Source organism: Sapajus apella, unplaced genomic scaffold (genome assembly GCF_009761245.1).
Source record: "Sapajus apella isolate SASKATOON/1434 unplaced genomic scaffold, GSC_monkey_1.0 scaffold37, whole genome shotgun sequence".
Lineage (NCBI taxonomy): Eukaryota > Metazoa > Chordata > Mammalia > Primates > Cebidae > Sapajus > Sapajus apella.
Window position 1 is genome coordinate 21,238,570 of NW_022436977.1, and position 22,894 is coordinate 21,261,463.

Here is a 22,894-nt window from a genome sequence, read left to right on the forward strand (position 1 = left end):
AAAAAAAAAAAAAAAAAAAAAAACACTCAAGTTGACTGGGCCAGAAACCTATTTGCCCTTCCTTCTCCCCAACATTTTTTTTTATTTCGAGTTAGTTCTAGCTAAGGACTTTACACCCTTGTTCACTTAAGTCACCCTAAAGTAGCGTATTTAATTAACATTGGTTACTTTCTCATTGGAGTCTTTTTTGCCATTTTAAAGAAATCCTAATTAAAATGGACAACTTGGACAGATTCTGATGGAATTATTCTTGTTCGCCTCCTCTTTTCTTTTTGACAGAGGTCTCTGGCGGTACTAAGACGCAAGTGATCAGCTGAAGGGAGAAATTGAACACCATGTGACGGACAAATTACCTGCCTCAAGAAAACACTTATGGCCATTCTGCAGCCACTCAGTGACCTTGGCTAGAAACCAACGGCTGTGCGGCGTGGGTTAAGAAGAAAATACCCTAGGGATCCAGGACTTAGGCGTTTGGTGAAACGGCCGCTTCCACTGCAAGGCTTTGTAACGTCTAGTCTGTAGACTGGAGAATATTAATACTGACTCACGCAGAAACGATATAGCTACATATTGAAGTGGGGGAAGGGGTGGCTAAACCCTCTGCAAATAGGAAGTGCGGCAAGAACACCGAGATAAGGATGTAGCCCTGCGTGAGCGCAGCCTCCGAGTTTTTCTCCCGCCTATCAGCACCGACTCCCCCGGTCTCGGGAGGCGCCTCCAGCTCCCCGGGAATGAGCAATGTGCCGGCCGCAGCCTGGACCCACAGAAATGGGGAAGAGCGCTGGCGCTGCGTAGGCCCAACCGTTCCCCGCGCCCTCGCCCCCGGCCCAGCTCAGCCCTTCTTCCCCCGACCCGGCAGAGTGGCCTCACCAGGGGGCGAAGAACTCGACAAGCATGAGGCCCGCAGACCCCGTGTCAGAGACGCGACTCTCGAAGTTGTCGTCCGTGAGTTCCAGCACGTCGGAGGCAGCGGCTAGCCGGGTCGCGGCGAGAAGCAGCGCCACACCCGGGAACAGCGCTAGGCGGCGGAGGCGCATGGCGGCAAGGTGAGGTGGGGGCGGCCGGAAGAGTCGGGGCTCGGCTGGGACTGTGGAGGTCGTGCGCGCGTCCACACAGCGGCTGTCTGCGCTGGCGCGGCTGGCCCAGGCGAACCTGCAGCCGGAGGTCCCAACCCCCTAGCCCGGCTCGGGCCGCAGTGTGGCAGACGCCGATTGGCTGCGCTGCGCCTGCGTCGTGCGGGCGGCACCAGCTGGTAACCGCCTAGTGGCCGGAGCGTAGGGCGGGGCGGAGGCGGCGAGGGCCTGGGCGAGCGTGGCTAGGCCGGTTCCTGGGCTGGGCCCAGGGGCGAGGGTTGGGCCCGGGGCGAATCGGAACCTGGGGGGTCGGGCGGGGCAGGCTGGAGCTGAGAATGGGGCGCAGTGGGGCTGGGAGCCGACCCTGAGCTCGTCCTGCGTGGTGGGAGCTTTGCTCAGAGCTGGAGGCGGAAGCGTGAAGTCAGGACTGAGTGGGCGAAGAGAACCTGGGCTGAGGTGAGGCCCAGAAGCGAAAATTGAGGGGAGAAGAAACTAGCCCCTGAGGGAGTGTTGGGGTGAACATACTTGGGACTGTACCCGTTTTCAAAATGTCAGGCTTTTGCATTTTGTCCAGTTCCTCTTCAACTGGTTTCTCTTTCGGGGGCGGGCTAAGCCCTCCCCCAGCCTCACCTCATTGCGGGGTTCTCTCCGGCCCAGGTGAAGCTCACATTCTTCTGTTTCCAGCCCCGGGCACTTGCCCTGTGGCTGCTCCTTTTTTATGTATGTGTGTGTGTTTATTTTATTTTATTAAATGAGTTTTTAATTAGAAATGCCATCACAATGTGAAGATGCCTGGCCACTTGGTCGACTGCGCAATATCTTTACCACTCTTGGCCCCTTTTGTTTCAAAAAACCCAGAGTCTTAGTACAATGTTCTTCCTAGCTCCTCCTAGTTCCTAAATGTGGGTTCATTAAGGAATCTTAAGTGAAAAGAGGGTGGGAAGGGGGGGCAGGAAACCTGTAATCCTTGGTGCAGCTCCAACAATGAAATGACATTTGATTCTTCCATTTTCTTAGCAGACATGGCCACTTATCACCAAGAAGGGCAGATGCAGCTGCCCCGAGCTGATGCCATTCGTTCACGTCTCATCGATACTTTCTCTCTCATCGAGCATTTGCAAGGCTTGAGCCAAGCTGTGCCGCGGCATACTGTCAGGGAGTTACTTGGTCAGCAGCCTATTTCTTCACTCATTTAAATTTAAGACTTCTATCCATATTTTCTACATTTAAGAGTGGAAAATTCTGGGGAGGTCGGCTTGGTTGCTGGTTTACCAAACTTGATCAGTCAAGGGCCTGTAAATAAAACTGAGGTGATAGGATCCATGTCTTTCACTTTTAGACCTAGCATAGCCACTAGCCTTGGGTGATTTTGAAAAGTTTCTGCCAAAGACACTTAAAACTTTGAGAGTGAGCCTGCTGCTTTTCTGGGTAAGGACAGTGTTGGTCATAAGCAATACATTTGCACTCATTCCAAACTAACAGAATTCTTAGTTGCTGCCAGAAGAGAAGGAGCAGCATTAAGGCACTAGGGGGGACTAGTTATCTGACCAATATCCCTGCTCCCAAACCTACCTACTCTATTTATATTTATCCACTGTCCCTTTTTAATTTTGTTGTAGATCCCTCTCGCCAGAAGAAACTTATGTGGGAAGATCAACAACAGCTAGTGCGCTTCTCAATAAAGCCTCAACATACAGGACAGATTTCACAAGCCCAGAGGCTATTGAGCAAGCTTCATATTCGCTGTAGTCAGAGGCCACCTCTTTCTTTGTGGGCCGGATGGGTCCTTGAGTGTATCCTTCATGTCACTTATTTTTATCCTGGCTGTTCGTCATCTGCCTAATGACTTATTTTTTGCTCCCCAAACCCCTTTTTCTCATTCTCACTGGTTATGTTATTGCCCTTATTATTTCAGCTGCATAAATCAGAAATAACTCCTCTCTGTGTTTCCTTAAGAGACAACAGGTCCTCTTTTCACAAACTTCATCATCTTCCTCATCTTTTTGAATACAATCGTATTGATGGTTGAAATAGGTAAGAACTGATAACTGTATGAAAGAGGAAGTGAGGCTGGGCATCTGTAATCCCAGCCCTTTGGGAAGCTGAGGCGGGCGGATTGCCTGAGCTCAGGAATTTGAGACCAGCCTGGGCAACATGGTGAACCTCTGTCTCCACAAAAAAATACAAAAAATTAGCCAGGCCACGTGCCTGTAGTTCCAGCTGCTGGAGAGGCTGAAGCCAGAGAAGTACTTAAACCCAGGAGGTGGAGGTTGCAGTGAGCTGAAATCACACCACTGCACTCCAGGCTGGGTGACAGAGTGTGACTCCATCTCAGAAAAAGAAGTGGATAAGGGTAATTTTTTTTTCTAAATTGATCATTTTACATTTTTGAATGTCATTTGAATTGTGATAGGGACAATTAAGCCTCCTGGAGTAGGATTTATGCAACTGCTAAAATCTGGAAATGTTGGCTAGGTTGGGTAGCTTATACCTGTAATCCCAGGCACTTTCAGAGGCCGAGGAGGTTGGATCACTTGCGGTCAGGAGTTCAAGATTACCCTGGCCAACGTGGCAAAACTCCGTCTCTACTAAAAATAAATAAATTACTTGGGTGTGGTGGTGGGCACCTGTAATCCCAGCTAGTCAGGATGCTGAGGCAGGAGAATCACTTGATCCTGGGAGGCGGAAGTTGCAGTGAGCTAAGATCACGCTACTACACCCCAGCCTGCGGGACAGAGTGAAACTCCATCTCAAAAAAAAAAAAAAATAAGTAACATTTGGAGGGCTCTCAAAAGTATAGTAAATACAGAATATCTAGACATACAGAACTAGGTATATGTAGCAATTTAACAACTCCACAAGAAAATGAATGTGTTTTATTTCTGTTGTCAGCTTAGCCTGACATTTGTTTGAATTAACCTTTTCTGTTAAAGATACTGGTGCCTATCAGCGAACAATCTAACATTTACATTTTTACAGGTATATTTAGAAAGATTATTTAAGTGCAAATAAGAAAGCTCACACAATATGCAAAGGTAGGTACAGCTAAGATATTAGCTGAGCCAAAAATTTATTTAAAAAGGAAATGATTATTTAATAAATTATATGAAACAGGCCAGGCACTGTCACTCATACCTGTAATCCCAGCACTTTGGGAGGCTGAGGCAGGCAGTTCATGAGGTCAGGAGATCGAGACTATCCTGGCTAACACGGTGAAACTCTTGTTTCTACTAAAAAATACAAAAAATTAGCCAGGTGTGTTGGCACGCACCTATAGTCCCAGCTACTCGGGAGGCTGAGGCAGGAAAATTGTTTGAACCCGGGAGGCAGAGGTTACAATGAGCCAAGATCACGCCACTGTACTCCAGCCTGGGCAACAGAGCGAGACTCTGTCAAAACAAAAATTATGTGAAACATATTCAAAACGTAAGGATGTCTGCAGAATCAGTGAGCTCATTTGTTGATAATCTAAAACTGGTCAGAAATGATGAAAGGACAGTAGAAGTAATTATTTGTTTCACTTTCACTTGTGTGGAAGTCTCCCACTTTATTGAATCTTACTTTGTTTCTTAGGTTGCAGTGCAGTGTGTGATCATGGCTCATTGCAGCCTTGACCTCCAGGGCTCAATTGATCCTCCCACCTTAGCCTCCTGAGTAGCTGGGACTACACGTGTGTGCCACTACACTAGCCTAATTTGTTTTTTGTTTTTGTTTTTTTTTTTTTTGAGACAATGTCTTGCTCTGTCAACCAGGCTGGAGTGCAGTGGCATGATCTCGGCTCACTGCAGCCTCCACCTCTCGGGCTTAAGCAATGATCTGCCTCAGCCTCCCGAGTAGCAGCTGGGATCACAGGCATGTGCCACCACATCCAGCTTATTTTATTTTTAGTAGAGATGGGGTTTCACCATCTTGGCCAGGCTTGAACTCCTGACTTCGTGATCCGTCCACCTCGGCTTCCCAAAGTGCTGTCATTAGAAGTGTGAGCCACTGCGCCCGGTGTAATGTGATTTTTTTTGTAGAGACAAGGCCTTACTATGTTGCCCAGGCTGGTCTTGAACCCCTGGGCTCAAGTGATCCTCCTGCCTCAGCCTCCCGAAGTGCTGGGATTATAGGCATAAGCCACTGCACCCAGCCTAGGAGGAATTTTTAAGAGAAGGGCATAGTTATGAAGCTGTTGACTGTTTATGTCACATGGATATTTTCCTCAACAGAAATGTACAGGGCCAGGCCAGGCGCGGTGGCTCACGCCTGTAATACCAGCACTTTGGGAGGCTGAGGCAGGTGGACCACCGGAGGTCAGGAGTTCAAGACCAGCCCGACCAACATGGAGAAACACCATCTCTACTAAAAATACAAAATTAGCCAGGTGTGGTGGTGCATGCCTATAATCCCAGCTACTCAGGAGGCTGAAGCAGGAGAATCATTTGAACCCAGGAGGCAGAGGTTCCAGTGACCCGAGATTGCACCATTGCACTCCAGCCTGGGGAACAAGAGCAAAACTCTGTCTCAAAAAAAAAAGAAAGAAATGTCCACTGCCTGTAGCCACTGTAGAACTAGAAGAAAAGAGGTTCAGAACTCTGCCTGTAGCTCTAAGTCCCCTATAAGCTTTGGGGCTCAGGCACGTTGGCTTATGCCTATAATCCCAGCTCTTTGGGAAGCTGAGGTAGGCGGATTGCTTGAGCTCAGGAGTTTGAGACCAGCTTGGCCAAAGTGGAGAAGGTTCATCTCCACAAAAAATACAAAAATTAGCTGGGCGTGGTGGCACATGTGTGTAGGCTCAGCTACTCAGCAGGCTGAGGTGGGAAGATTGCTTGAGCCTAGGAGGCGGAGGTTGCAGTGAGCCATCGTGCAACTGAACTCCAGCCTGAGTGACAAGGTTAGACCCTGTCTCAAAAAAATAAAATAGTCCTTTAGTGCAGTCAGATCAAATATATTTAAAAATACAACAATAATTGATGTCACTGACCCACTACAGTACACTGTATACTTTGAGGTGTTTTATTTCCTCCTCATAATGGTGAAGATTTTGAACTAAGTTACTTGTAGTTCCCTTATATTGTATGATTGCTGCCATGTATTTACCTTGTAGGGCTAGGGTTATAGTAAGCCTTGGAATGAAGTAAATAATAGTATATATACAGGACTCCCTGGATCAGTGATACCCAGGCTTTTTGGCATCAGGGACTGGTTTCATGGAAGACAATTTTTTCACGGATGGAGTAGGAGGGATGGTTTCAAGATGAAACTGTTCCACCTCAGATCATCAGGCATTAGAGTCTCCTAAGGAGCACACAGGTACAGTTCACAATAGGGCTCTCCTTCCTATGAGAATCTAATGCCATGGTTGATCTGTCAGGAGGCGGAGCTCAGGGGGTGATACTCACCCACCACTCACTTCCTGCTGTGTGGCTGGGTTCCTAACAGAGCATGGACTGGCACCAGTCTGTGGCCTGGGGCTTGGGAACCCTGCCCTAGATATAATAGACACATCAAAATAGGATAGCACTAATCATTCTATTTGGTAAAACAGTTAACTGAATATGAAACATGATCCCCGTGCCAGAAGATAGGTAGATTGCCAGACTGGAAACTACTTGGCAAGCTCCTGGACGTTTTATCTTATTAAGCATATTCTTGTGGTAGAAAGGGAGGAGGGATTTTGCAAAAGGAAATTATTTGTGAGAAACAGATTTCTTTGAATAGACTATTCATGCGATAAACATTAAGACTTCGTTTAGGCTTAACTTTTTTTTTTTTTTCCAGATCACAAAGTGATCTAAACTATGTTAGGGCTTTAAAAATATCTACTTTCAGTCAAGTTCAGTGGCTCACCCTTGTAATCCCAGCACTTTGGGAGGCTGAGGCAGGTGGATCGCGTGAGGTCAGGAGTTCAAGACCAGCCTGGCCAACATGGTGAAACCTCATCTCTACTAAAAATACAAAAATTAGCTGGAGTCCCAAAGGCAGGCGCCTGTAATCCCAGCTACTCAGGAGGCTGAGGCAGGAGAATCCCAGGAACCTGGGAGGCGGAGGTTGCAGTGAGCCGAAATAGCGCCATTGCACTCCAGCCTGGGCGACAAGAGCAAGACTTCATTTCAAAAAAATATTTGTGTGTGTGTGTGTATATATATATATACTTCCGCTGCTGGATATTGGTAGTTCTGTTTTGCACTTTAAACATAAATTGGCTTACTTTTAAAATCTCATATTTTGGGCCAGGTGTGGTGGCTGATGCCTGTAATCCCAACATTTTGGGAGGCCAAGGCAGGTGGATCGCATGAGGTCGGGAGTTCTAGACCAGTCTGACCAACATGGAGAAACCCCATCTCTATTAAAAATACAAAATTAGCCAGGCGTGGTGGCACATGCCTGTAATCTCAGCTACTTGGGAGGCTGAGGCAGGAGAATTGCTTGAACCTAGGAGGTGAAGGTTGTGATGGGTTGAGATCACAGCATTGCATTCTAGTGTGGGCAACAAGAGCAAAACTCCATCTCAAAAAAAAAAATCATATTTTGTTCCTTTTTTTTTTGAGACAGAGTCTCATTCTGTCACCCAGGCTGGAGTGCAATGGCACAATCTTGGCTCACAGCAACCTCCCTCTCAGGTTCAAGGGATTCTCCTGCCTCAGCCTCCTGAGTAGCTGGGATTACAGGTGTGTGCCACCATGCCCAGCTAATTTTTGTATATTTAGTAGAGACAGGGTTTCACCATGTTGGTCAGGCTGGTCTTGATCTCCTGACCTCGTGATCTGCCCGCCTTGGCTTCCCAAAGTGCTGGGATTAGTCGTGAGCCACCACGCCCAGCTCTATTTTGTTTGTTTGTTTGTTTCTTTTTTTTTTTTGAGACGGACTCTCACTCTCTTGCCCAGGATGGAATGCAGCGGTGGGATCTCAGCTCACTGCAACCTCTGCCTCCCAGGTTCAAGTGATTCTCCTGCCTCAGCCTCCCAAGTAACTGGGACTACAAGTAGGTGCCACCATACCTGGATAATTTTTGTATTTTCAGTAGAGATGGGGTTTCACCATGCTGGCCAGGCTGATCTCGAACTCCTGACCTCATGATCCGCCTGCCTCAGCTTTCCAGAGTGCTGGGATTACAGGCATGAGCCACAGTGCCCCGCATATTTTATTTCTAAATAATGAGAATGAAAAAACATTTGACTCATTTTCAAGCCTTTCTCAGAAAATAACACATTGCAAGTGTAGACAATCCTTATTTAAAATTAAAAACTAGGTATATTAGGAGGCTAAGGTGGGAGGATCACTTGAACCCAGGAGATTGAGGCTGCAGTGAGCTATGATCGCGCCAGTGTACTGCAGCATGAGTGACAGAGCACGACCGTGTCTCAAAAATAAAAATAAAACCTAAGTATAATATTATAATTTTTTCCCAAAGGCAGGTGTATTCCTGAAGATTACAATTTTTTACATTAACTTTTAAGTTCTAGAGATAACTTGATGTGCTATGTAAAGTTTTTGATCAAATGAATGGAATTTATAGAACCTGATGAAGATCATCTTGAGATTAAACTTGCAGAATTATCATTCTTAAGCTCTTTATGAAATTGTATTTCTGGCTGGGTGTGGTGGCTCACACCTGTAATCCCAGCAAATTGGGAGGTCTAGGCTGGTGGATCACCTCAGGTCAGGAGTTCAAGACCAGCCTGGTCTGGCCAGCATGGTGTAATCTGGTCTCTACTGAAAATACAAGAATCAGTGCGTGTGGTGGTGCGCACCTATAGTCCCAGCTTCTTGGGAGGCTGAGGCAGGAGAATCGCGTGAACCCAGGAGGCAGAGATTGTAGTGAGCCGAGATGGCAGCTGGGCGAGAGTGAAAATCCATCTCAAAAAAAGAAATTGTGTTTCAGCATCAGTGTTCCTTACTTCATGATGGATATAACTAGCCAAAACGTTACTAAAAATGTGTAAATGTCAAAATCTACATATCAGTTTGTTGTTACAGTCTACTATTCTCCTTACCCATAATATTGGACTCCTTGAAACCAATGTCAATTTATCTGGTATTCTGTGAGGTGACCTACTGTTGTTTTTCTAGAATAGAGAGTAGCAGTAGATGACTGTTCATGGTGAAGTCTACCTTGTGAAACAGAATTATACATTTGCTTGACTTGTTTGATCAAATGGCTACTGTCTCTTACCCCAAGAGAATATTCAAGCATAGATCTTCACTGCTAACTCACTACACTGGCTTAGATTCCTGGGTAGACTTCACTGGGCTCCTGGACTCTATTTCCATTAAGACTCTTTTGTCTTGTTATAGCAGGCTGAAAAATTCCAAGAATTTTAAGAAGTTATATTTCCATCTTTAGATAGGAAACATTATGTGATATAGAGTGGAGGCAGTCACTTTTATGCTTTCTGTCCTGCTGAGGCAATTTCTGCTGTTTGTTCCTCTGAACTTCTTTGGGTTTGTTTAGCTTTTATAAAATTATTCCTCTTTCTCAGAGAGTAAAAATGCTACTGCTTCTGTAATTTGGACTTCCCTACTTAAACTACTTAAAACTATGTTCTGCTTTACAAGACCCTTACTTTACTTCATTGCTCTCTTTGGGTTCGTGTTTTGCAAGGGCAAAAACTGAATGATAGCATTCTACTTTCCAGCCACAAATATGGTCCTCAGCTCTAATTATATAATCCCATGCTCCTGCGAGCCAAAATTTATTGTTAAGTGAAAAAAAAATTGTATTTTACTGAATCTAAGCTGTCATCAAGGTGAAATTCACTTCTACCACTAAGAAATAAAACATCCCCAATTAAACTGGGACACATCACTGATTATAAAATGCATTCTAATTTCATAGATGTTAAAATGTGAAAAATTGTTCATCTTAGAGAAACGTGTGTGAAAGACAAACTAACCGAAGAAGCACAGATCCTAAATAAGTATAGAAGGGCTTGGTGCAGTGGCTCACACCTGTAAGTCCAGCTCTTTGGGAGACCAAGATGGGAGGCTCACTTGAGCCCAGGAGTTTGAGCCCAACCTAGGCAGCATAGGGAGACCCCATCTTGACAAATAATTTGAAGAAAAAATTAGCTGGGCATGGTGACATGTGCCTGTGGTCCCAGTTACCCAGAGACTGATAGGGGAGGTTCCCTTGAGCCCAGAAGATCAAGGCTTCAGTGAACTATGATTATGCCGCTGCACTCCTCCAGCCTGGGTGACTGAGTGATACCCTGTCTCAAAATAAGCATAGGAATAAGCATAGTGTGACTCCACTGGTTTTTAGAAGGGATCAACCTCTGTAAAATTCTAGAAATGATTGAAGTATGGCTCTGTTCTTTTTGTTTGGATCCAGTTCAACATCAGGATGACTTTAAAGCCAGAGTACCACAATGTTGATTCCTATTTAGCTCTTAAATCTATTTTAATCTCAGTGTTTTTTTTTTCTAGAACATGGTATATGTCCATTAATTGTACAAAAGAGAAGAAGGTTGAAAGAGAAAGGCAATGAATTAAGGAATAGCAATTAGTAAATAATAGTGTTCTAGAGAGGAAGTATGCATTCAGTTTGCTTTGCAGAACAAAACCAATTTTAGGCAAAGAATAAAGGAAAAGTTTTAAAAGAAAGCTAACAAAGAGCCAAGTGATTTATTGTTATAATTCGATATTCTCCAACGAATCTGGCTTCTTGTTTTTGCATTTTTTATAAAGTACTTTAGATATCATGGCCATGTATTTTCATTCTGTTCTCAAGACCCATTGCTTTCTTGTGAACTTTGGGACTGAGATAACAGTACAGTAGGTCGGTGTAGGGGATTAGGGGTAGAGGTAATTAAAGAATGCAGTCTTTTAATGGCTGTGTGACCCCCCAGAGTGGATAGGAAGTGACTTATGGCTGGGTAGACATAACTATATCAATGATGAGCTGTGGCTTTGTTTTGTGGTCAATTCTGTCCTTCCCAGTATTTCACAGGTTGAAGCAACAGTGTTAAGAGAAAAATGGAATAGCAGTGGGCAAAACTGTGGTTTATAAGTGATCATTCTCCATCATTCAGTTTCCAGCATCCTTAACTTTTATTCCTCTTTTGCTCTATCCTCACAGAATTGCTGGAATCCACAAATACAAAACTGTGGCCATTGAAGCTGGCCTTGGAGGTGGCAGCTTGGTTTATCTTGTTTATTTTCATCCTGGAGATCATTCTTATGTGGCTATCCAGCTTTTCCCGTTTCTGGAAGAACGCCTGGAATGTCTTTGACTTTGTTGTTACCATGTTGGTAAGGGTAGAGATCCTGAGGGTTTGTTAGTGGGATGAAGAAGGTGCCTAGGTCAACTGAAAGGACAGGAAAAGTTAACATGATAAAAGGAAGAAACAAAAATTTACCTGACTTCCTTCTTTTGATTTTTTTCCCCCAAAACTAAACATCAGTCATTGCAGGAATTGTTGATATTAGGAGCAAAATAGTCTAACCACACATCAGCGCCAACAATAAATAACATCTGCTGGGTTACCTTGTACTTACTAAGTGCCAGGCACTATTTTAAGTGTTTTACTTACATTATCTTGTTTATGCTCTGCAACAACCCAATTAAATAACCATGAATTTTATCCCCCTCATATCTGAACAAGTTGAAGTACAGTGTTTAAGCAACTTAAATAGAAAGGCTGAATGGAAAAATTATCAGAGAATGCTATTCAAGGGATAATGCCCAGGGAACAATGAAGAGGATGAGATGAAGAAGGTATAACTTTGCCTGGGTGCTTGGGGGTATATTTTACGCATAATCTGTATGTTTTCTACAGTCCCTGCTTCCTGAAGTTGTGTTGTTGGCAGGGGTAACAGGCCAACCAGTGTGGCTTCAGTTTCTGAGGATCTGCCGGGTGCTGAGGTCTCTCAAACTCTTTGCACGATTTCGTCAAATTCGAGTTATTATTTTGGCCCTGGTCAGGGCCCTCAAGGTGATTTGACTGTTGCAAACTAAAGGAGGGGGCAAGGTAGATAAATATGGGGGCTTAACATAGAATATGAAACAAATCTGGGTGGGTCAAATAAGGCAATGAAACATCCTATGAAATGTTATTGGATGAGAAGGAGCTAGGGCCAGCTGCCATGGTTCAAATATGACTGGGTTCAGGAGTGCAAGTGAGGGTTTGGTGAGGGATTGCCAGGTGGGCTTGAATGGGCTATTGGTGGAGATCAGCCTAGTCTGGCCCACCTCTGACTTGAGGTCATGGCCTCTAGAGCATGACCTTCCTCTTGATGCTGCTGCTCATCTTCTTCTACATTTTTGCTGTGGCTGGTGTCTACTTCTTCGTAGAGTACACCCGTTCACCTCGTCAGGACCTGGAATACCATGTGTTCTTCTCGTAAGCAGAGCAGGGGGATGGCTGGGTGAGGGGAGTGAATTTGGCTAAGAAACCAGGAAGCTTGTCCAAAGTATAGTATGTAAGAAGTATAGTGTATTCTAAGAAACTGAAATCGAACACAATAGGAAGAGGGAAAGAGAAAGCAAAAGAATAGTGAGTGGTATTAACTCTGATCTTGACGGTAGGGTAGCTAATTCCAGGTTTATTCTGGGTTTTGCAAATTCAAACCACACTGTCATCAGCCATTTTTAAATGGCAGTACACTCCAGTGGTTAAGCTTGGTTACTATGACTCAGTTATCTCTTTTGAAAAATGGGAATAGGTCGGGCATGGTGGCTCATGCCTGTAATTCCAGCACTTTTGGAGGCCAAGGCAGGCAGATCACCTGAGGTCAGGAGTTCAAGACCAGCCTGGCCAACACTGTGAAACCCCATGTCTACTAAGTATACAAAAATTAGCTGGACATGGTGGCGGACGCCTGTAATCCCAGCTATTCAGGAGGCTGAGACAGAATCTCTTGAACCCAGGAGGCAGAGGTTGCAGCGAGCCGAGATTGCGCCACTGCACTCCAGCCTGGGCAACAAAAAGGGAAACTCCATCTCAAAAAAAAGGAAGTATTAGCAGTACTACTTCATAAGAGTGTGAGGATAAATGTGGTAATGCATTTAGGCATTTAGCACAGTATGTAACACATTATAAGTGATCAATGAATGTTACTATGATTCTCAAATATGATCACTGGTTTTATCGCAATCTCTACATATTACGCACGTGCCTATTCCTGATCACTGTCTAGAAAACACTAATCAGTGCTCACTTCAGTGGTATATGTACTAAAATTGGAATGTTACAGAGGAGATTAGCATGGCCCCTGTGCAAGCATGACACACAAATTTATGAAGTATTATATATTTTTTTATATTAAAAAAAGAAAAGACTGATCAATGTTTTCTAGGAGAAAATCAACTTGAATTTAAAATAGATAATCCTGTTTATGAATTGGAATTCAATCTTGTCAGTACCTCTCAGGACTCTGTTAGACTCTAACAGGTAGTTTTATAAGAGTATTGAGTTAGGAAAGTCCTAGAATTTATCCTATACAAGCTCTGATGTTTTCAGTAAATTGTAGATGGGGGACTAAAAAGAAAGGAAGGAAAATTTAGATACCTTCCTGGGAACTTTTTACTTTTTTAGTAATTTTTAAAAATTATTTTATAATTTATATATATTCATTATTTAGGATCACATATGTTTATGTAACATATCCATTTACTTTCATATCATTTTGTACCAGCAAACTCATAGGAATAATTTTGTGACTGATCTTCTATTTTGCTAAATTTGCTAATTTGGCTAAGTTTTGCTAAATTTGCAAGTGATCTATTAAGTGGAGTCCACAGAGCAGTGGAGAATAAAATTAGAAAAAACAGCTGGGCGCAGTGGCTCACACTTGTAATCCCAGAACTTTGGAAGACTGAGTCGGGCGGATCCTTGAGGTCAGGAATTCAAGGCCAGCCTAACCAAATGGTGAAACCCCATCTCTACTAAAAATATAAAATTTAGTCATGCATGGTAGTGCATGCCTATAATCCCAGCTACTTGGGAGACTTGAGCCTGGTGGGTGGAGGTTGCAGTGAGCTGAGATCGCGCCACTTCAGCCTGGGCAATAGAGTGAGACTGTCTCAAAAAAAAAAAATTAGAAAACTGTCTAGTTGGTGATTCATTCATTTTTTAAAAATTCAGTCAGTACCTATTTATTGAGTATTTATTATACTCCAGGACTAATGGAATAATGAGAGGTAGTCATAGATTATTCATGATAAAGGAGAATTTTGGCTGGGCCCAGTGGCTTATGCCGGTAATCCTAGCACTTTGGGAGGCTGAGACCAGTGGATCATCTTGGGTCAGGAGGTCAAGACCAGCCTGGCCAAGATGGTGAAACCCCATCTCTACTAATTGGCCAGGCGTGGTGGTTCATGCCTGTAATCCCAGCTACTTAGGAGGGTGAGACAGGACAATTGCTTGAATCCAGGAGGCGAATATTGCAGTGAGTCAATCACACCACTGCACTCCAGGCTGAGCAACAGAGCAAGACTCTGTCTCAAAAATAAATAAATAAATAAATAAAACAACTACAAACTGAAGAATGATTAGCTAAAAATTGAGTATGGTAGAAAAGGAGCCAAAAATCAGAAGAAACTACAAAGAAATGCTTTATTTTTCTTGGTGAAACCCTGTCTCTACTAAAAATACAAAAATTAGCTAGGTGTGGCGGCAGGTGCCTATAATCCCAGCTACTCTGGAGGCTAAGGCAGGAGAATCTCTTGAGTCCAGGAGTCGGAGGTTGCAGTGAGCCAAGACTGCGCCATTGGACTCCAGCCTGGGCAACGAGACCAAAACTGTCTCCAAAAAAAAAAAAAAAAAAACAGGTACCATTTTTGAAAGGTTTAAATCTCTGCTTCTGTCTATTCACATGCCTTCTTCTTTAGGGACCTCCTGAATTCCCTAGTGACAGTGTTCATTCTCTTCACCTTGGATCACTGGTATGCACTGCTTCAGGATATCTGGAAGGTGCCTGAAGCCAGTCGCATCTTCAGCAGCATCTATGTCATCCTTTGGTTGTTGCTTGGCTCCATTATCTTTCGAAATATCATAGTAGCCATGATGGGTAAGCATAGAGGAGGTGAAACTTGTTGGGAAGGGTGGTTGGGAAGAAATTAATCTGAAAGCTGGGATTGGTGGTTTATGGGTTGAAAGAACCTACTGTAGCAGGAAGGCTTGGGTTCTGGATTAGATATTTCACTTGGATTCTCCCCACCCAAGCCTTCTTCCCAGGTCTAGTCATTACCATCTTCCAACTTGTAATGGTCCTTTGCGGCAGTTACCAACTTTCAGAATATCAGGAAAGAGCTGAATGAGGAGATGGCGCATCGGGAGGTTCAGGTCAAAGCTGACATGTTCAAGCGGCAGATTATCCAGAGGTCTGCTTCTCCATTTTTAACTCCAGTGTTTCTTCTCAAGGGTTTCCTGAGTTCATTTTTTGTTTCTACTCCTTGACCCCAGTTTTCCCTTTGTGACAGAAGATTTGCCCCCAGGGATAAGAATTCTCTAGCTCTAGAATATTGCCTGATTCTTCATCCACTGTGGGGAATCCTCCATTATTTTTCACCCCTTGACTACAATTTGTTCTCCCCGTTTAGTTTTCTTCACTTTCTGATATTCTTTTTTTTTTTTCTTACCATACTTCTGCTTGAATATAACCATCTTCACTCTCTTGATTTTTTTTGCTTTGCAGGAGAAAAAACGTGTCACGTGAGGCACTGAGGTCAACTCATGGTAAAACAGATGACAGGTTAGGAATATATATGTGAACTGGGATAGAAACACATGAAGGAGGAGAGGGTAGAAAACTAAAGATGAAGATTGGCTTTGAGAGAGCATTCATTCAATAACTGCATATAGTAGTAGGTTGACTAGTGGCACCCAAAATAATGTGTCCGTGTCCTACATCCCTGGAACCTGTGAATGTGACCTTATTTGGAAAAAAAAGATCCTAAGTTAAGGATCTTGAGATGAAATCATTCTAAACTATCCAGGTAGGTCTTAAATCCAATAACAAAAGTATTTATAAGAGATGGAAGATGAGAAGTCACAAAGAATAGGAAAAGGCAATGTGAAGATGGATATAGAGGTTGGGGCTAATGCCACCACAAGCCATGGGAAGCTGAGGAATGCCAGGCAGCTGCCGGAAGGTAGAAGAGGCAAGGAACTTCCCCAGAGCCTCCAGAGGGAGTATGGCCCTGCCAACACCTTCATTTCAGACTCTAGCCTCTAGAATTGTGAGGGAATACATTACTGTCGTTTTAAGCTACTAAGTTTATAGTAATTTGTTATGGCAGCTACAGGACACTAATACAAGTACCTTCAATGAAACATATGCAATTCTAGACCCCAAGTGTTTAGCAATGGAAAAAAAATGCAGAAACAGAAATAAACTCATTCACTCATTAACAAATAATTATTGGCCAGATGTAATGGCTTATACTTTTAATCCTAACACTTTGAGAGGCCAAGGCAAAAGGACTGCTTGAAGTTCAAGCCAGAAGTTCAAGGCTGCAGTGAGACATGATTACACCACTGTACTCCAGCCTGAACAACAGAGCAAGACCCTATCTCAAAAAAAATTTTAGCAAGGCAGACTCGATGGCTAATGCCTATAATACCAGCATTTTGGAAGGCTGAGGTGGGCAGATCACTGGAGCTCAGGAGTTCAAGACTAACCTACGCAATATGGCAAAATCCTGTCTCCAAACAAAAATTAGCTGGATGTAGTGGTGTGCACCTGTGGTCCCAGCTACTTAGGAGGCTGAGGTGGAGGATCGCTTGAGCCTGGGAGGTTGAGGCTGTGGTGAGCCATCACTGTGCCACTGCTCTGTAGCCTGGGTGACAGAGCAAGACCTTGCCCCCCAAAAAACACAAAAAAAAATACAGAACATATAATTATTGAATACTTAGTAGGTGCTTGAGCTATATCAGTGAACAAAATAGACAATAATGCCTGCTTCATGGAGCTTACATATTAGTAGTGGTAAAGAGATTAATAACCAATGAACATATTAAGTAAATTAATATGTTAAAATATGATAAGCATTATGGGAAAATTAAAAGTAGAACAGGCAAAGAGGGATTGAGGGTAGAAGGTGGGATCACAGATGGGTTGTAGTTTTAAACAGGGCAATCAGGGTGACCTCATTGAAAAGGTAATGTGAGAAAAGGCTTGAAGGAGGTAAGGGGATTACCATGTGGATATCTGTAAGAAGAGTGTTATAGGCAGAGGAAACAGCTAATGCAAAGGTCCTAAGCTGGAAGCATGCTTGGTGTTTGAGAAACAGCAAGGAGGCCATTGTGACTGTAGTAGAGTGAGCAGGGGGAAGAGTGCTGGGAAATGAAGTCAGAAAGATAATGGTGACCTGATCCTGTAGAGTTATGGGTGCCATTGTAGGGACTTTGAAATGGGAAGCAGAATAGAGGAGTGAAGTAACTTACATTTAAGATGGATTACTGTGGTTGCTGTGTTGATAGAAGAACAAGGGAAGGAGCAGAGAGATCAGCTGGGAGACTATGCTGCTGCCCAGGCACGAAATGATGACAGCTTAGACCAGAGTGGTACCAGTGAGTTAGTGAGAAAAGATATATTTTGAAGGTAGAGTCAGCAGGATTTCTTGATGGACTGGATATGGGAGGGAAGTGAAGAGTTAAGGATGACACGTGAATGATTGATGTTGGAAGTGCCTGAGTTTAGAGTTTGGGAGTAGTTTGGCCCTCATTGTCTTACGCCCCAGCTTTAGGGGGTGGCCAGGGCCAGAACTAGAATAATGAATGGACTAGTCATATCTTGTAAATGTTTGTGAATCCATACATTTCTCCTTTCAGTTCAAGAGGAGCTATTCAACAAAAGGAAAGTTTGGACTTATCAGAAGTTTCTGAAGTAGAGTCTATTTATGAGACCACTGAAGCGGATGTAATAACATCTGCATCAAAACCCGAAGAGACCTTGTCAAATAAGAAAGAGTATCAGTCTTCCTCCAGTGTTTCCTCCACATCCTCCTCCGATGCTTCCTCTTCTGAATCCAGATTTTCTGAATCTGTTGGTGAGTAGAAGAGCTCTAATAATGGCCAAGAGTACACAGAATAATGAGTTTTTCCCATTTGAATTCAGACTCCTTTATAAGACATTTTAGCCTTAAGTGGAGCTCTGCTACTATGTCTGCTTTCCAATTTTCTGGTATTAATTACTTTCTTTGTGCTTCTTAATTTCCCATGTACTTCTTCTTCACTTTGGGTAAGTGTGGCTGTGGCCCTCTTTGCTCATTGTAAAAAGTGGTTTCTTGCTAATGCACTCTTTCCCTCCTTGTTTCCTGTTACCTCTTTTCACCCCACCTTTCCACCCACACCGTAGGATTTATCAGCTCTTACCCAACTTTTACAAATCTAGACATGCTTTTCTGAAGCATTCCCCCCTACAGGTCATTTGGACTGGGAGACTCTTGTGCACGAGAATCTGCCCGGGCTAATGGAAATGGATCAGGATGACCGTGTTTGGCCCAGAGACTCACTCTTCCGATATTTTGAGTTGCTAGAAAAGCTTCAGTATAACCTAGAGGAGCGTAAGAAGTTACAAGACTTTGCAGGTATGGAGTTGGGGCAGTCATGGGGACCATGGGAATGTATATAGCATATATAACTGTGGAGAAGGAGGAGGGTGTCCACTATTCTGGCATCTCAGTTTTTCAATTTCTGCCTACACCTAAAATGGGCAAATTCTTGATTTGGTATGTCACATTCTGGGAATGTGTCCCACTTTTCTCTAACAGAGAGAGAACCTAGAAACTGCTTTTATAGCAGGGGATGCCCAAATCCTATGAGGTATGAGAGCTTATTTCCCCAGAAGAGAATGTCTAATCCCAGTTGTTGGGAATTAGGACAAGGTAGGCTCTTGCTTGATTTGGGCAGCCCACCAGTTTCTGCACGTTTGTTCTCTCTGAAGATTGCATTTCAGACTTGAGCTGCAGGGCCTAAGGCTCAAGCTGGAGAGCTATGGGGGATCAGACAGTGAGCAGGAGGTCCTCAAGTGCTCACTGTCCTAACTCCCTAAAGAGGTTTATGAATTATAAACTTCTGTTTGAATCTTCCCCTTCTAATGTCAGCCTCTATAGAGAGAAGTATGTGATTTAAATAGTAGAGTTTGATGTAAACTGATAACTATTCAGTTATTTTTCCTAAATTTCACCACTCCATGACTAATTTTGATTAATAAAATTTTTCTCTAAAAGTAAAAAAAAAACAAAAAAACAAAAAAACACAGAAGAGTTAGGGGCAGATTTTTACAATTTAAAATGTGTTATCTGGGTTTTCACCCTCATACCTAGTTGAAATCAACTCAATGTGAAAATAAGAAATTAGGGAGGAGGACTGTGTGTTTGTGTGTGGTGGGCCCAGGTGGGCAATAAGAGGAATTTATAACAACATTGGAACACAGAATTTAGAGGTAGATGTGAAAGACCGGCTTTGCTTACTTCAAAATATTGCCTAAATTTAATCCTGTTCCTCCTAGTCATTCTTAGCCCTGGCTTCCTGCTTACTCTCTGGGGAGGACAGGGTGAAAAGGAGGAAAATGTAGCAAGGTAGTTTCTTTAATCCTGATAAACTTGTCTATGGCAAAGAGTACACAGAAGCATATGGCTTAATTTAGAGATAAGTAAAGACTTGTGTGGGAACCCAGAAAAGCAAGGTCTTCACCAAACATTTATATAAATTTATATATTTTGAATATTCTTAGCTCTCAAGCCTCACAGTCTGTTTCCTTGCAGTACAGGCACTGATGAACTTGGAAGACAAATAAAGCGATGGATGGCTTCAATATCCTTGGGCCCAGCAAAGATAACGAAGGGAATTGTTGGAAATAGAGATTTCAAAATATAAATGCCTGTTCAGATGGTGGTTACACAGGTATATATAAATGTAAAAATTCAACAAACTGTGCACTTAAAATCTGGGCATTAACTGTATGTAAGTCAACCTCCATTCCTCTACAAACACATCCTGAGCACCACTCTGATTGGATCAAGAAGTTAGGTCATATGCTTACGTGTGAACTAATTGTAGAGGTGAGGTGGATGTGATGGAATCACTAATTAAGGCTTTCTCCTGACTGGAGGTAAGGTCAGTAACACCCAACCTTAAGTAAGGGCTGCTGCCTAAATAGGGAAAGGATGAAAAGACAATAAGGAGGTAATTATAAAGTCCTGATCTAAGAGTACATTGGGCAAAAAGGCCAAGATGGGGAAAAGGCAAATGAATTAAATGCCCAGAATAGACAAATCTTTTTTTTTTTTTTCTTTTTTTGAGATGGAGTCTCGCTCTGTTGCCCAGGCTGGAGTGCATTGGTGCAATCTTGGCTCACTGCAGCCTCCACCTCCCAGATTCAAGCAATTCTGCCTCAGCCTCGCAAGTAGCTGGGACTACAGGTGTGTGCCACCACGCCCAGCTAATTTTTGTATTTTTTGTAGAGATGGGGTTTCACTGTGTTAGCCAGGATGGTCTCGATCTCCTGACCTCATGATCCGCCTGCCTTGGCCTCCCAAAGTTCTGGGATTACAGGTGTGAGCCACTGCGCCTGGAGCCCCGAACAGACAAATCAATGAAGAGAGAAAGTAGATTAGTGGTTTTTGAGGGGTTGGGGAAGGAGGAATTGAGACTGACAGATGATAGGTATAGGCTCTCTGACTGACAGGTGATAGAAATGTTCTGGAATTAGATAGTCTTGATAGTTCAACAACATAATACAGAGAAAGAGTCTCGCTCTGTCACCAGGCGCCAGGCTGGAGTGCAGTGATGGGATCTCCGCTCACTACAACATCCACCTCCCGAGTTCAAGCAATTCTCCTGCCTCAGCCTCCCGAGTAGCTGGGACTACAGGCACATGCCACCATGTCCAGCTAATTTTTGTATTTTTAGAAGAGACAGGGTTTCACCATGTTGGCCAGGTTGGTCTTGATGTCTTGACCTCATGATCCACCTGCCTCGGCCTCCCAAAGTGCTGGGATTACAGGAACAACATAATATATTTAAAAACACTGAATTGGGCCAGGCACAGTGGCTGACACCTGTAACCCCAGCACTATGGGAGGCCGAGGCAGGCAGATCACCTGACATCAGGAGTTCGAGACCAGCCTGGCCAACATGATGAAACCCTGTCTCTACTAAAAATACAAAAATTAGCCAGGCATGGTGGCGGGTGCCTGTAATCCGAGCTACTCAGGAGACTGAGGGGGGAGAATTGCTTGAACCTGGGAGGCAGAGGTTGCAGTGAGCTGAGACTACGCCATTGCACTCCAGCCAGGGCAACAAGAGCAAAACTCTGTTTCAAAAATTAAGTAAAATAAAAGATAACACTGAATTGTACACATTAAAATTGTGAATTTGCCTATGTATGGTGGTTCACATCTGCAATCCCAGCGCTTTGGGAGGCTGAGGTGGGTGGATCACTGGAGCTCAGGATTTTGAGACCAGTCTGGGCAACATGGTAAAACCCCATCTCTACCAAAAAAAAAAAAAAAAAAGCAAAAAGTAGCCTGGTGTGGTGGACACCAGAAGTCCCAGTTACTTGGGAGGCTGAGCCCAGGAGGTGAAAGTTGAAGTGAGCCAAGATTGTACCACTGCATTCCAGCCTGGGTGACAACAGTGAGAACCTGTTTCAAAACACACACACACACACACACACACACACACACACACACACACACAAAATGGTGAATTTTATATGAATTATATCTGAATTTTTAAAATGAAGTAAAGATTATCTAAAACCGAGAATCAATATTAACATTTCAAGGAAAATCATTTCATTCCCCATAAAATGAGGAAGAAAACAAAAATGTTTTAAAAATAAACTGCAATATGTAACATTGATTAGAAATCCTGATTATCACAAGAAATATGGCATAAATATTTGACATAAATATTTGGAAAGAACTAAATATGGCATAAACTAATATGGCATAAATATTTAGGAAGAACTAAAAATACAATTTTTAGTCATGATTTTATACCTAGAAATCCCAAAGGAATCAAATAGAGGTAACAATAGTCAAAGATAACATTTAATATTATTAGGGCCAGATGTGGTGGCTCACACCTGTAATCCTAACCCTTTGGAAGGCTAAGGTAGGAGGATCACTTAAGGCCAGGTGTTCAAGACCACCCTGGGCAACATAGTGAGACCTGTCTCTACAAAACAATTTTTTTAAAGGCTGGATGTGGTTGGTGGCTCATGCCTGTGATTCGAGCTACTTCGGAGGCTGAGGCAGGAGGATTGCTTGAGCCCAGGAGTTCAAGACTAGCCTGGGCAACATAGTGAGATCCCATTTCCACCAAAAAAAAAAGAATTAGCCAGGTGTGGTGGTGGCATGTGTCTGTGGTCCCAGGTACTCAAGAGGCTGAGGTGAGAGGATGGCTTGAGCCTGGGAAGCCGAGGCTGCAGTGAGCTGTGAATGAGCCAGCATACTGCAGCCTGGGTGACAGAGCAAACTCTCTCAAACAAATTATTAGAAGAAAAGGCTGAAGACAAGCCTGAGAAACAAATGTTTAAAGGATAGAAAGAGAAAGTAGGGCCAAGAAACAAGCATGAGAGGGAATAGATGAAGAGATAGAAAGATAACCATTTGGAGCAATGTCCCTGGAGCCAAAACAGAATTTTAAGAAATGAATGGTCCAATAAGAGCTGGACTGGGTCGGGCGCAGTGGCTCACGCCTGTAATCCTAGAACTTTGGGAGGCCGAGGCGGGTGAATCATGAGGTCAAGAGATCAAGACCATCCTGGCCAACATGGTGAAACCCCGTCTCTACTAAAAATACAAAAATTAGCTGGGTGTGGTGGCGCATACCTGTAGTTCCAGTTACTTGGGAGGCTGAGGCAAGAGAATAGCTTGAATC

The 22,894-nt window shown here is 43.5% G+C and overlaps 2 protein-coding genes and 1 non-coding gene across 13 annotated transcripts in view; 2 read left to right on the top strand and 1 right to left on the bottom strand.

Moving 5' to 3' along the window:
* Positions 1-1,260, bottom strand: part of PDIA3 (protein disulfide isomerase family A member 3) — a 23,334-nt gene extending 22,074 nt beyond the window's left edge. Inside the window, exon 1 of the mRNA XM_032297659.1 lies at positions 871-1,260. Coding sequence (XP_032153550.1) covers positions 871-1,037 — 167 coding nt within the window. The 5' untranslated portion in view covers positions 1,038-1,260. The remainder of the gene's footprint in view (positions 1-870) is intronic.
* Positions 1,230-19,898, top strand: CATSPER2 (cation channel sperm associated 2). 11 transcript variants are annotated; one of them, XM_032297651.1, is made up of 13 exons: positions 1,230-1,305; positions 2,094-2,240; positions 2,693-2,866; positions 3,039-3,107; positions 11,137-11,309; positions 11,837-11,992; positions 12,276-12,400; positions 14,890-15,068; positions 15,282-15,381; positions 15,696-15,752; positions 17,834-18,051; positions 18,427-18,591; positions 19,771-19,898. In XM_032297651.1, exons 2-13 carry the CDS (start codon positions 2,096-2,098, stop codon positions 19,800-19,802), a joined length of 1,593 nt encoding a protein of 530 aa, XP_032153542.1. In that variant the 5' UTR covers positions 1,230-1,305; positions 2,094-2,095; the 3' UTR covers positions 19,803-19,898. The 11 variants fall into 11 exon arrangements, with proteins under 11 accessions (XP_032153542.1, XP_032153545.1, XP_032153541.1 ...); XM_032297650.1 differs by having other exon boundaries at positions 1,238-1,305; positions 2,091-2,240; XM_032297648.1 differs by having other exon boundaries at positions 1,287-1,529; positions 2,091-2,240.
* Positions 13,210-13,316, top strand: LOC116564627. Its single transcript, XR_004275003.1, has one exon. It is a non-coding gene; the product is annotated as a U6 spliceosomal RNA (small nuclear RNA).
* Positions 19,899-22,894: the final 2,996 nt, after the last annotated feature.

Coding starts and splice junctions, on each gene's coding strand:
- CATSPER2 (XM_032297651.1), top strand. CDS start 2,096: ATGGCCACTTATCACCAAGAAGGGCAGATGCAGCTGCCCCGAGCTGAT. Junction 3,108..11,136: donor CGTATTGATGGTTGAAATAG/GTAAGAACTGAT, acceptor CTATCCTCACAG/AATTGCTGGAATCCACAAAT. Junction 12,401..14,889: donor GAATACCATGTGTTCTTCTC/GTAAGCAGAGCA, acceptor CTTCTTCTTTAG/GGACCTCCTGAATTCCCTAG.